The sequence below is a fragment of the Oryzias melastigma genome, linkage group LG11 (assembly GCF_002922805.2).
Source record: "Oryzias melastigma strain HK-1 linkage group LG11, ASM292280v2, whole genome shotgun sequence".
Classification (NCBI taxonomy): domain Eukaryota; kingdom Metazoa; phylum Chordata; class Actinopteri; order Beloniformes; family Adrianichthyidae; genus Oryzias; species Oryzias melastigma.
This window is the reverse complement of record NC_050522.1, coordinates 21,167,748-21,181,694: the sequence shown is the minus strand read 5'-3', so window position 1 is coordinate 21,181,694 and position 13,947 is coordinate 21,167,748. Positions and strand designations below refer to the sequence as shown.

Below are 13,947 nucleotides of genomic sequence, written 5' to 3'. Positions count from 1 at the left end.
CCAATAAATTCAACTGTTGATAAGTTTCTGTTATGATCTAATGTTAGCATACTATATATTTTTTTTTAAATATTAGAAAGAGACAACATTTTTTTTTTATTTTGTTGATTTTTAGAGAGTCCATCATATTTTCTTTGAGATATATTTCATTTATATGACAAAATATAGCAAGCTTGATAGTGTTCATATTAGCTAAAAATTGCTGCAAAAGCAACAAATATCAGTGGTAATTTTGTGAAATTAAATACTATGCTTGATATAGAACAAACTTAACTTGAAAGTAACTTTTAGCTTTTAACATGTTTTATGAGAATATATATCTTGTTCAATTCAATTCCATTTTCTTTATATAACCGAATATCACAAAAGAATTGCCCCATTTGCCAACATTGAGTCATTTATTTTTGAAAAGATCTTATTCAAAGTAATATCTAATGAAAATAAAATTATTTAATTCACATTTTTATAAAATTTTACAACTTTATCTTAAAATGTGTTACTAATTTTAATTGGTCCAGAAAAAATGATATTTTTTATTGTAGCACTTAAAACTATGTTTTTTGTGGGAAAAGTGGAAGTATCTATGATTGTATTTACAATTTTAAGACAAATTCTAGCTAATCTATAAATAAAATTTGGTCTTGTAAGGTCAAGACATCACAACCTATTTTAAGAAGTCTTTTTACTTGTTCCATTAAAGACATTTTCTCGTTTTAATAAGAAAAATATGTATTTATTCTTCTTCTCTTCCAGTGCAGACCACTTTTCATTGCTGTTAGTTGTTTTGATTGACAGGCCAGATTTAGCAGGAAGAGCTCTTTGACTTTTCATTGTTCGGTTGAAGCACAGAACGGCATTTAATTGATTGTCCGTTTTTTGTGTGTGTTGCATGAAAGAGCAGGCGGTGAAAGCCAACTGCGTCATTATCCGTCTTTGTGTGTCCTTGAGTCACAGAATAAAAAGTCGATTGATCGGACGGGAGGACGCAACATCTGGAGGAACGTTTGTCGAGAAGCCAAAGTGAGGACAGGAGGAAAAGACGGTGAGCAGCTTCTTTATTTATTCCTTTTTGTTTGCTTTTTTAGAAATCATTAAAAGTTCTTATGTATTTGTTTCACAAATTTGATCAGTTTAAATAAAGAAGTGGCTTTAAATGACTAAAAAAGCAAAGAAAGCAAAACATGAAATCTTTGTTTTACAGCAGCAAAAGAAAACAATTTAAAACTCCAAAAAAATCAGTGATAAATACAAATTTATCCGCTGGTATAAAGTAATCTGCTACCTAAAATCAAAATGACTAAAAACTGGTTTGGTGATTTAAAAAATGTCATAGTTTAGCAATAAAGAAAGAATTTAAAAATCTAAATATACACTTAAATTCAGAAAATTCATTTGAAAAATCAATTTTTCATATGAAAAGTATAAAAAAATATTTTTTTATTTTTCATGAATACCTGCGGATGAAAAAATTCAGATAAGTAAAATAACCTGAAAATATTAAAATATTTTGTTTTTTTAATGCTAAACAAAAAGAGAAGGCGTGCAGTGATACTTTCATAAATATGAAAGGAACTTATAGCAAAAAATCTTTTTAAAAAGTTTTAAATGCAAATTTAATGTCAAGTTTTTAATACAATTCAGTTGAGTCAGAAGTAGCTTGATTCTCTTTCTTTTATTTATTTTGATTTCTTTTAGGGACATTTGATTTTTAAATTTAGGTTTACAAAATTTGTTATATCGACATATTTTTATTTGAACTTTTTTTTACTGTGTTCGAGTTCAGATTTGCTGTTTTAAAATGATAAACTGTGAAGAAATTGGAGCAGCTCTATAACCAGATGCTTTTATTTTGTTAATCCACAGCAGGCAACATGGAGGCACAGAAAATGCGTCTAGCGTTGCTTTTGGTCGCTGTAGCGGGGATGGGTGTGGTCGTAGGAGGACACACTCAGTGCTGGGAGCTCCACAGCTGTCAGGAGCTCAACTCAGAGAGCAGTGTGATGGTAACAGTCTGCCATCCATCCGTCCATCCATCCGTCCATCCATCCGTCCATCCATCCATCCATCCATCCATCCATCCATCCATCCATCCATCCATCCATTCATCCATTCATGGATTTACTGCTTCACAAAAAAGTTTCAAACTTTAAGAGTTGTTAATTGATCTTTAGAAAAAGTACTTTAGGTCAACTTTTTTAAATATATATATATAAATATATATATTTCAATAGTTTTCTTTTTGTGTTTTTTAGATAATGTAAAACCCTTTTTGGCTCAGTGTCATTCTGCTCTGAATTTTACATATGTTAGTTTGATTTTTTTTTTTTTTTTGGACTATATGAACTGAGATTATTCCTGAATCTTTTTCAGTCTTTAAAATGTATTTCGAACTTCTAAAATAAAATAATAAATAAATGGAAGTATAAGGATGAATGAAAATATTCAAAGTTCCAAAAGGGCTTTGCATGAAGATTCACTATTTACTGAGTCCAAGCCCCTTCTTTTCTAAATCAACCCAAACTTAAGTTTGTACAGTGTTTTTACAGAAATAAGCTGAAAAAAAAATCAATTACAGTAAGATAAAAAAAAAAAAAAGAATTAACAATTATAAACGTCTTCCCTAAATTCATTCCATATTTGATCCTCTCTTGTGGACGTACAGTGAGTTTTAGTTGTTTTATAAACATTTTTGATCTTCTCAGATTGTATTTTTTATCTTTTACATAAAAAATCATTTGTAAGTTCTTTGGTAATTGTTGATTTTTGTATTCAGTATAATCTGAATTATGTTAAAATTAACCAGGTCTCCAAGTTTAATTTATCAAATCATGAGTTCGTCAATTTTAAATAAGAAAATCAGATTATCATTTTTTTGTTGCTTTTTTAAAGAAGAAAAATGGAGTTTAATGTTGTTTTGTGCTTCCTCACATCTCCACATGATAGATCATACACGGAAGGATGAAGGAACAATACAAGTTTACCGCGATGAACCAAATTCTGAAGCTACATTCACGTTTGGCGTTCAAGTGTCCACTTCCAGTGCAAATGCTTAAATGCGCATTTATGGTGTCTGAGTTCAAAACTCTCATGCTCACGCATAGCTATGCAAGTTTCCATTTTGGGGCTCTGAAACGCTCATATATTGAAGGAGAATTTAAAGCTAAACCAAGTCAAACTTTGACCAATCAGGGACTCGGTTTTGCTATTGGATGGCGGCTCTTTTAAATCCAACCGTTTGAAAATTGATCAAAATACTAATTGAGGTTTGTATGCAGGTCTTTTGTATCTTATATCGGAATATAGCGGTCAAAGAATGAAGAAGCCCCATCCTGCTTGTCCAGTGTGAACACAATGGGCTAAATGCGTGTTCAAGAATCCGCGATTTAAGCGTTCTTGAACGAGCAACTAGAGACTTCAGGAAGTTTTTAGTTCGATGACATCTCCATCAAGTCTAAAACTTTAATCCTTTATCACACAAATTCTTTAACATACTGTAACTTTTCTACTGTTAACGCGGAAATTCCAGTAGATTCTAAAGGAGAAAAGCGGCATGCGCCTTTAGAATCCGCTGGAATTATCGTGTTGATGGTTTAAAAGTTCAAATAAATCAAAGAACATCTCTTTTTGCTGCTTCACAAGTTGTTTGGATGTAATTCATTGACAATTTGTGTTAATAAAAATATTTATTAGAACATAGAGTTATTATAATACTCTGAATCTCTTAAATTCTGCTTCCTGTCATGCAGGAGTGCATCCAATTCTGCGAGTCAACCTTGAACAAGATGCCGATCCTTCCCAGTGGTTCCCACCACCTGCCTTCCCCCTCCTCCGAGCCTCTTTCTCTCCTTTCCATCCCCTCGCCTCAAACCAAACGCTCCTACTCCATGGAGCACTTCCGCTGGGGGAAGCCTATCGGGCGCAAACGCCGGCCTGTCAAAATCTACACCAGCAACAGCCTGGAGGAGCTGGAGGAGTCGGCTGACCTGTTCCCAAAAGAGATGAGGAGGCGCGAGCTTCCTAGAGAAAGCAATGGGCTGCAGAACAAGGAGAAGTCATCAAAGGAGGAGCTGGAGAAGTTTGACTCCAATGAGGATGATGACAGCATGTACAAGATGAAGCACTTCCGCTGGGGTGCCCCCCCGGCCAGCAAGCGCTACGGGGGGTTCATGAGAAGCTGGGACGAGCACAGCCAGAGGCCGCTCATCACGCTCCTGAAAACTGTCATCAACAAGGAGGGAGAGGAGCAGTGAAGGAGAAGACAAATAAAAGTGTTAATAAAATGATTAAATCCTCAAAATAAATGTTAAAAATTCACCTTTTGACTGGCAAATGTAAATAACATTGCAGCAAAAAATTGCTTTGTTGCCATATAAATGTCAGTAAATGGGCCATCTTCCATCTTTTAGAAAATGTATATATATACACAACTTCCATTAAACCTAGGAGGTGATAAAAACCTGATTAATTTGATAACTTCACCCAAAATCAAATAATTATTGGTGAGTTGTACAGGTAACAAGTGTTAAATTCATTAAAACCTTTAACGGTGCTCTTAAATAAAAAAAAAAAAAAAAAAAACAATATTTCTGCTTTTCAATTAGTCATGCATTCAATGAAGGCATGAAATGCATGAAAGTCTGTCTTATAATAAAGAAGGTTCATCATTTTGTCCTGTTTTTCCCCTCCCAAGACTTCTGTTTATGAATGTAATACAAAAAACAACCACTAGATGGAGCCGTGGTAACTTTTTATTCATACTTTTACAATTTGCCTGAAATAGACATTTCCTGAACCACAAAATGAAGGCCACCATGTCTCTATTCTGAGTGTACATTATTATCAATGGGTCAATGAAATTCCCCAAATTTTAAACAAATGGCACAAAATCTTGACTCATTTTAGCAATATAGAACTTTTCTTTTTTAAATAACGGCCAATACAGAAGATTAAATATGAACATTTTTACTCGTAAACTTTGGAAACAAAATATTTGCATTCAGAATCTCGAAAAAAAACTTTTAATGAACACACAAACATAGAATTTGAATATAAAAATTGTAGAAATATAAACCATTTACAACAAAAACAAAGGGAAAAAAAGGTCCTCCTCTTCCTCCCTTGCTAAGAGATGGACGCCGCGTGTCTCAAACAAAATTTTAGCCATCCTGGGATTCACGAACACTGGTGACATTTAAAGGGAAAAAAAACATTAAGTGATCAGAGAATATATTTCACACTTTCTTTGTTAAAACCGTGTGTTTGGTGTGTTATGAAAGTTAAAAATGTGTTCAGAAAAGTAAGGATGTCTTCAGAAGAAAGCACACTTACGTCAGGTAGCATTCGAACACTTCCTAATGTGCTTATATCTGGAGTTTTCTCCTCAGGGCACTTAAAAACTAAAACACAAGAAAAGCTTAAATTAGACAAGATTTTGAGTTAGAACCATAGACTGTATATAAAATAACTGGACGAAGCAAGCCCCCCTACTTCCGTGTTCCATATAGGAAGTACCACTGGGTTGCAAAAAGGCCAAAGTCCCATTGACTTACATTGAGAAACAGACAGTTATTTCTCAGTCATTTTATATCTCAGAATAATCATTCTTCCTCTGCTGCTTTCTGCTTAACTTCTTTTTTCTAATCCTAATTTTTTTTTAAAGATTTTTTTCCATTATCACAAGTTATTAGAGTTATAAATTGACCAATCAGATGGCTCAATAAGCGTTTGTGGGTCTGACGTCGACCGTCTGGGGGGTTTGAGTGACAGGTGACGGGTAGCCAATGGGAGCAGACTTCATCAATGGCTCCGTCAAAAGACCTTTAACACCTACTTTACAATTCAACAATGTACCTACCAGTCATTGTTCTACTGTTGTTTTCCTCAACGGAATGTACCGATGCAGCAGTTTTAGATGAGGATTTACTCTGGAGAAATAGATTTCACTCGGAGGTTATGTGATTTGGACTTTATTGTTTGTTTAATGTTTGTTTTTCTTTATTTCACTGTTTTGATTGTAGCTTATGTAATCTAAGTTGCATATATGCGCATAAAATCACCAACCAAAGATTTATTTTCGCCGAACTTTAGAGCTTCAGCCTGAATTAGACGCAGCCGTCCGAGCGCCAGAGAAACATTAAAGGACCGGGTCGTATTTTCAAACAGAAAGAAGATCCAGCTGTTCACTTGTTAGGATGGTTATTTATTTTAAATACCGCTGAAAGCACTTCTCACGTGCATCTGATCAGACTAACGTGGCCGCATGTAAAGAGACGAGTTGCGGCGCGGGCGCGAGGGGGACACGCGCCGGTCTGCAGCAGCGTCACCCAAATGCTCCTTTTATCTCGACAAAAAGGAATAAATGTAAGTAAATCCAAAAGGACCGCTGACAGAATCAAATGTTGGGATGGTTCTTCCTCAAAGGCTTCAACAGTGATTTGTACAATCAGCCCAGTCTCGTATAATATACGCCAAAACCGGTTTTTGCGTGCTTAATCCGTGTATCATTCGTTCACGGATTGTGTTTACATCCGCGGTCGGTCCCATGGTAGAGGCGTGGAAAGAGGCAGACGGTTGCAATAATCTCACTCCTGATTGGCGACAGTACTTCCTGTAGATTCGATGACTCAGCTATGACTCAGACCAATCGCTGAAGATTGTTTGCAAATGGCGGTATCCATTTCAGGAATTGACGGTGAAAGCGGCGGCCTACTTTCGCGAGGAGAGGAAGTAATGCATTTCCAATGGGGGACCTCAGTGCTTGCTTTGTCCATTAATTTTTACAGTCTATGGTTAGAACAAACAAGCCCCTTAAAAAACATCTTCAATTGCTCATACTACTCCTCACTTCTCTTTCCATATCCCAGACGAAGGCTGAGTTTGCGTTAGTGGCCTAATCATATTTGGTTATAACACCAAACTTGCAGCTAGTCATCAGAAAGTGCTTGTGAACAACCACTGAGTTTCAGCAGAGACTCATACAATTACAGCCGCTATTGCGAGCTTGCTATGTGCACACCGTTCGAAATCTACTACTTCTATAATTACAACCTTTTCACGTTTTGTGTGAAAACGTGAAAATCACTGAGGTTATGTCCGAATTCCCCCCAAGCCCCTAAATACTAAAAAACTATATAGTGCGGTCCTATATGGTGTCCTGGATTTTAAAGGTAATTCGGACATGATGTTCACTACTTTTCTTTCTTTTTTATACTAAACACCGGATATAACATCATCGATTTCACAAAGTGAAAATCAAATAAAAACCAACATTTCATGACGTTTATTTCTGACTCCACTGTGTTCTGATGGTTAAAATGTAGATGGTTTATTAAAGAATTACATTTAAATACATGTTTTTGTTCGAAATCGTTCGACCGCAATGCATTGTGGTCTATATTCGCTAATCTAGTGAGCATTGATGCATGCTAGTTTTTCGCAAAGACTTCTGGGAAATTTCGAGGGCACTCGATTTTGGAATTATTAGATTCGGACAGCACTAGAAAATTGCAAACGCACTATATAGTGATTAAGGGGGGGAAATTTGGACACACCCTAAATCTCCCGGTTTTCCACAAAATGGCAAAAGCTGTAGGTCATGTGACCATCTCATAATAATTTCAAAAGTTCTCTTGGATATTCCAGGTGTATTTATTTATTTATTTTTTGGCTCCATAAACGATTTTCAGCCTTTTTTTTTAACGGTTTTTCTCACTTTTTTGGGGGGTCACCATGCCCAAAATAAATTTTTGCTTTGCGCTAATTTTGGTGACTTTTCGTTCATGTAAAGGAGGTCAAAATTTTGCTCAAAGGCGCAGCAACTTTTACAATTCTGACAACAATATTATAAGAGCAATAAAACTCTGCACCTTATAGCCCTTCCCTCCTCCTCGACAGACTCCTCCTCTCTCTCCTCCACCAATGAGCTCTCATCAGGAGGTTGCCACTCCTCCTCCTCCTCAAATGAGCTCCAGGTTTCCTTTATATTAGACAAAAACCCACAAGTCTGAGCTAGCGTCACACATCAGTGTTTATCATTGTTAAAGGTGCAATAGGCTTTCTCAAACCATAAATTACATTCTGCTCCTCTGGGGCAGTGAGAGGAGGCATTTTTCGCAGCTTTTTTCTGGGGGGCTCAGTTTGGCCGGGGGCTTCGGTGGCAGATGTTTCAGCTCTCTATGGCGTGTAAAGAGAAAAAGCATTGGTATAATGACCACAGAACTTTCCTGGCAAAGATTTGCAGTGTAGAATGATGGGCCTTCTTTCACCGTCTTCGGTTGCTGTGCAGCATGCAGCTCCATATCCCTCATTATGAGCTGCCTGCAGCTTTGTGCAACGACACCATGGTTATCGGCTGTGGAAAAGAGGAGTTACAATCATAAAGTAACAGATAACACTCAAGGAAATGGGATTGAAATTTAACTTTGCATGGGTCAAATACCCTGATGGGAAGCAGAGCGCAGCATCTTGAATGAGGGGCCGGCCCCCAGCCCCATCTTCTCCCATGCTTGCTTAAAAAGCTCACGGAGCTTGAACAGGGGCTGGCCCGTTGATGTGTGAAAAAAGGTGGGGGCCTTAGACCCACCCTTCACTCTGTCCCTGACACGGAGGTACCGCTCGACCCAGGCATACTCCTCCGGGGCGAGCGGAAGAGGAGGGACCCATCCGTAGTACCTCCATGTATTTTGCTCGGAGATCTGTCACGAAATGAACAATTGAACTCTTGTGTTTTGTGAGTAATTTGGTTTCATGAAAAACACAAAACTTACAAGGATGATCCTGCCGCCATCCTTTGTGACCTTGGCGTTTTTCATCTCAGCCACACTGAGGTTGAGGATTACTCCCGTCCTGAGACCAGTGGTGGCCACCAGGTACCCCCCCAGGAGGCCGAAAAATTCTGACACTCGTCCCTTCTGGCGAGGGTTCTCTTCTATCAAATCTTAAACACAAAAAAATAAAAGCATATTTATAGTTACCATATCATGCTGCTTCTGCACTCTACTGTCTCTTGACACTCACCTAGCGCTCTTTCAATGAGCCTTGGTGCCTTTTTAATAAATGTGTCGACCACTTCTGATTCTATGAGGTTCTCTGAAAATGATAGAATATGAAAAATGTTTAAGGATGTTCACCAAGGCTTTAATATTCCAAAGCACAACATGCTGGTCCAGATCACCAACCTGATTTTGAAGGGCAGACCACCACCTGGTGGGTTGTAACTTCCCAGACGATTTTCCTAATCTGGGTCTTGATGTTTGTCAGGAGCTCCTGGACCTCTCTGTAGTTCATCTTAACTGACGGTGGGGCCCAAACACATATATATCTGAGAAAGCTCACCACGTCGGTTAGGTAAGCCTTGATTGTTCTCGGCTTCAACTCCAGAGAGGTCAGGTGACAAGTGAATCTTGGGTTAAAAAAAAAAAAAAGTTAGGTCATTTTTTCCTATTGACTGACATCTTTAGTGTGCAAACTTACTTTTCAACATTTCTGATTTTTTTCAGGAATTTCATGTCGGCGCTGAGGATCTGCGGCGTACACATAAATTCCAAAAACTTCCTCACATGGGTGACCCGCTGTTGCGCGTTTTCTCGGTCTTTCCTGGAGGGGTTTGCCCCCTCTGTGTGATGCCTGAATTCTTCCAATAGCTTCACTGTAATGACAGCATAAAGTTAATCAAACATTCTCTACACATGTAAACAAAAGATAATTTTTCCCCACATACAGGAACAGTACCATATACCGGAGGCCTTGGAGAGTGAATAGTTGTAGCCAGGATTGCAACAGTTGCAAACAGACATCGCCATTCACATTCTACAACTTTTAAATCCAACATTTTTTCTACAGTAGGTTCACAATGATGCTCGAGATGTTAATTAAACAGTCAATGAAATCGCCAAATTTCACTCTTTGCCACAAAATGCGTTTATTCTTTACTACGTTTTCAAAGTTAATTTGGCAAACTTAAACTGGCGGTTTGTATGTAAAGTTTTCTGAAAATCATACGAACTAAAGTGTCCGAATTCCCCCCTAACTACTAAAAAAAGACTATATAGTGCAGGACTACATAGTGCCCTGGATTTTAAAGGTATTTCGGACACGATGTTCACTACTTTTCTTTCTTTTTTCCAAACACCGGATATTTATTTATTTCTTTTAGTAACGATATATAACATCAAAATAATACTATATAAACATAAAAGTTAATAAATGAAAAGGAACAGAAAGAAGAAAACTTACCCTATATTATCTGTCTCTATTACTATATCAACCAAACTAATTCAAAATACTTCAAGGCATGACGTCACTGATTTCACGAAGGGAAAAAAACGAATAAAAACGAACATTTCACAGCATTTATTGATGACTCCACTGTGTTCTGATGGTGAAACACGTTTTTTTTAGATCGAAATTGTTCGACCGCAATGCATTGTGGTCTATATCAGCTAATCTAGTAACCATCGATGTAAGCTAGTTTTTCGCAAAGACTTCTGGGAAATTTCCAGTGCACTCGATTTTGGAATTAGTAGATTTGGACAGCACTAAAAGTGTCGAATCCACTATATGGTGATTAGGGGGGAATTCAGACACAACCTAAATCTCCCACTTTGCCACAAAATGGCTACCAAGGTGTAGATCATGTGACTATCTCATGATAATTTCAAAAGTCCATTTAGGTCGCTAACTTTAAATTCAAAAGTTCAGTGTTCATTTTTTTGTGGTTTTGCTTACTGTGATGTCAGTGTTTTGGTTTTTTTTTTTGCTTTTTTTCGGTGGGTGTGTGACGGTGGGGTAGGGGGTGTTGTTTTTTTTCCCCATTCAAAGAACAGTACCATAGAGAGGGGCCTGGGAGAGGGAATATTTGGGCCTCCTGTGGACCTTGGGAGTCTGTAAAAAAAATGAATTGATGAGGGCATCCTATCAAAAGAATTCCTATTAAATGATATAAAAAGATTTGATTGGAATATTGGAATATAGTGATCCTGACCTTCTCCTGAAGAGTGAGGAGGCGCTCTTGGAGGATTTTGGCTTTCCTCACTTCACTCTTCAGGAGGCGTTTGACCACCTGCAGCTCGTGGTGCAGCTTCTGGGAGTCTCTGCAGCCTGGTGCAGGAAGGCTGGAGGCTCTTTTTCCCTTCTTTGAGGAGGGAGGGGCTGTGGACAAGATAAAGTTATATTTACACTGTGCTGATGTCCAAGACAAACCCATGTAGTACTTACTTTGCTTGGAGTCTTTGACCTCTATTTCAGAAGGCTCCTCCCTACGTGCAGCGGCTGCAGCTTCCTCCCTGGCCACACCCTTTCGGATTGCCCCCTCGTCCACCAGATCGAAGAAGGACACCATTGGTGGATGGGGATTAGTGGCCCTAAGCAGGGCCAGTTCCCTGGAAACATGGAGCCTTTTGGCTAGCTCCATGTTTGTCACCACCAATGGTTTCTGAAAACAATGTCATACTTACTTCACTGTTCTTCTTGGTATCATAGCTAAACAATGGTTGAGACCAACAATGTAGAAGATTGAGACCCAAAACAATGGCCAAAAATATAATAAAAATGATTCAGTTCAATACATGCCTGGAGTTTGTGGACTTTGAAAAAATGTTTGTCCAAGCGTTGGATCTGCTTGGACTTACAGCCAGGGAGGGGGCAATCCAGGTTTGATAAAAAACTGTGATCATAAATTGCAATAATTGTAAATAACTTACAATCTTCCCCCGTGTTCTGTAATATTCATACATCTTCTAGACTAAAACTTTACTTCTGGTTTAAAAAATAAATAAATAAGAGTGAAAAGCTGTGTCATGGTTTTCTATGTGTTTGTTGTGAATGTTAGTAAGTCCAAAACACTTACTGCTGGTGGGCCATATTCTGGAGGAGCTTCAGCTCATCTTTGTTGGCGATCCTCTCTGTTTTCTTCAGATGCTGACCCACATCAGTATATGTATTTAAACAGAGAGGGCACTTGTGTTTCTTTGAAGGCCTAGGACGTTGGGTCGCTGCGAGTGAACCAGCCGCGGGCGAGCCCTGTAGGGCTGGTGACGCAGGGGGGGCCAAGTTTGGCTCAGTTGATGCAGAAGAGGGTTCTGAGGATATCATATGTTCTTTTGTTTCACTCATGATCTGCAAAATATGGATATTGTTATTATTTTCTTCATGTAACGTCAGTTAAGAAAAACTGACTTGTATTTTAAGGGCAAGTATGTTTTCTTTTTGCCCCTTACATCAAACTGTCCGTTTCCCTACTAATAGAAAGGATTCAATACAGAAAAACAATTATTCATTATACTGAAATGATCACATATCCTTTCATACACAGTTTATTTAAGAACTACATCAAATATCATCTGAGATTACTCCAAAAACTGTTTGTTGTTGGCAATATTTTGCAACATAACAGTAAAAATCCTCCCAAAAATGTATATAAATGTATTATAAAACTAATTATCTACTATTTTTATTATATCACAGAAAGCCCACTTGTTTTCCGATTTCACAAAGGGAAAAAACTAATAAAAACGAAGATTTAAAAGCGTTTATTTATGACTCTACTGTGTTCTGATGGTGAAAATGTGGTTGGTTTATTCAAATATTATATATAAACAGTTTGTTTTGTCCGAAATTGCTCGACCGCATTGCATTGTGGTCTAATCAGCTAGTCAGCTAATCTAGTGACCATCAATGTAAGCTAGTTTTTCGCAAAGACTTTACAGTGCACTCGATTTTGGAATTAGTAGATTTGGACAGCACTAAGAAAAACTGTCCATTTTCCTACTAATAGAAAGGATTCAATATAAAAAACAATTATTCATAATACTGAAATGATCACATATCCTTCCTCATTCTGTCTTCACATCAGATCTGAATGCTACATAAACCACAGACAAACAAAAAATAAATTACCAATCAAATAGAAATTGGCATATAATAAAAATGTCAGGATTATTAAAACACACATTAAAAGGGGATCATATTATTGGTACACATTGTGTAAACTACAGGGACAATCTACATGTGTTTCTAGTTACTTAAGCTCTAATTACAAAAGTAAAATATTTTTTTTGTATTTTATTATTATTAGTTGTTACCTTCCAGGGTAAAATATAAGCAAATATCCTTGTGAAACAAAACCAGAGTGGTTAAAAAAAAGGAAAGAGAAAAAAATACATTTTCTTGTAAATTTTAATTCTTCCAAGTATTAATAAAACATGAAATTACTCCAAAATATATTGTTTGGTGAGAATTTTGTGCAACGTTAGCAGTAAAAATGGTCGCAAAACAACAGATTTATACGTAAAAAAAACATGGATGAAAGCCCAACTTACCGGTAAGAAAACCCTCCCTCGGTTTTCTACTGGTAAGTTGGGCTTTGCTCCATGTTCTTCGCACAAATCTGGTCGCTAACTAACTAGCATCCCAGTGATTCACCCAGAACAAACTAGCGAACACTCCCCACGTTTTATTGTATACATAATAGATACTAGTTGGGATATTAGTTGTAATAGTTTTTTACGTTACTTCTGCTCAGATAAATAAACTTGCACGCGCTATTCATGAGCAGCTCCTGCTAGCGCGGCAAAGCAGACGCGTGCAAGATCGATAACAACAAGGACAACCTTTGTGGATTTGATAGTGTAAAAAGCAAAATAGTTTAGCATGCAACGATCATTATCTACTTACAGAAAAAGTGAAGTCTATTATTATTTTACCCTTTCACGGGGACGCACGCCCTTCTCTTACCTGCACGTGAGTAGCTTTTTTCTTTTTCTTTCTTTTTTCAAAAAACTTTATTGAACAGCATACAAAATGACAAAACAAACTAGACAGCAAAAAACAATGATTTAAAAAAAAAGAAAGAAAGAAAGAAAGAATTACGGTATGTTAAAAAAAACAATGGGGAAATAGCTAGCAAAAAGAATAATTTGCGAGAAGGAAAATAAATAAATTAACAATAAT

The 13,947-nt window shown here is 37.2% G+C and overlaps 2 protein-coding genes across 2 annotated transcripts; one reads left to right on the top strand and one right to left on the bottom strand.

The window, feature by feature from the left end:
• Nucleotides 1-398: 398 nt before the first annotated feature.
• LOC112162582 (pro-opiomelanocortin) lies at nt 399-4,387 on the top strand. Its single transcript, XM_024298398.2, has 3 exons — nt 399-1,042; nt 1,864-2,003; nt 3,747-4,387. Exons 2-3 carry the CDS (start codon nt 1,872-1,874, stop codon nt 4,248-4,250), a joined length of 636 nt encoding a protein of 211 aa, XP_024154166.1. The 5' UTR covers nt 399-1,042; nt 1,864-1,871; the 3' UTR covers nt 4,251-4,387.
• Nucleotides 4,388-4,730: 343 nt separating this feature from the next.
• LOC112162389 lies at nt 4,731-13,764 on the bottom strand. Its single transcript, XM_024298203.1, has 16 exons — nt 13,732-13,764; nt 11,846-12,114; nt 11,569-11,662; nt 11,215-11,431; nt 10,982-11,148; nt 10,827-10,881; nt 9,472-9,646; nt 9,177-9,400; nt 9,016-9,087; nt 8,766-8,935; nt 8,438-8,693; nt 8,265-8,350; nt 8,074-8,172; nt 7,866-7,975; nt 5,329-5,396; nt 4,731-5,181 (listed from the first exon to the last, which is right to left on the bottom strand). The coding sequence occupies exons 2-15, from the start codon at nt 12,109-12,111 to the stop codon at nt 5,390-5,392; spliced, it is 1,998 nt and encodes a 665-aa protein (XP_024153971.1). The 5' UTR covers nt 12,112-12,114; nt 13,732-13,764; the 3' UTR covers nt 4,731-5,181; nt 5,329-5,389.
• Nucleotides 13,765-13,947: the final 183 nt, after the last annotated feature.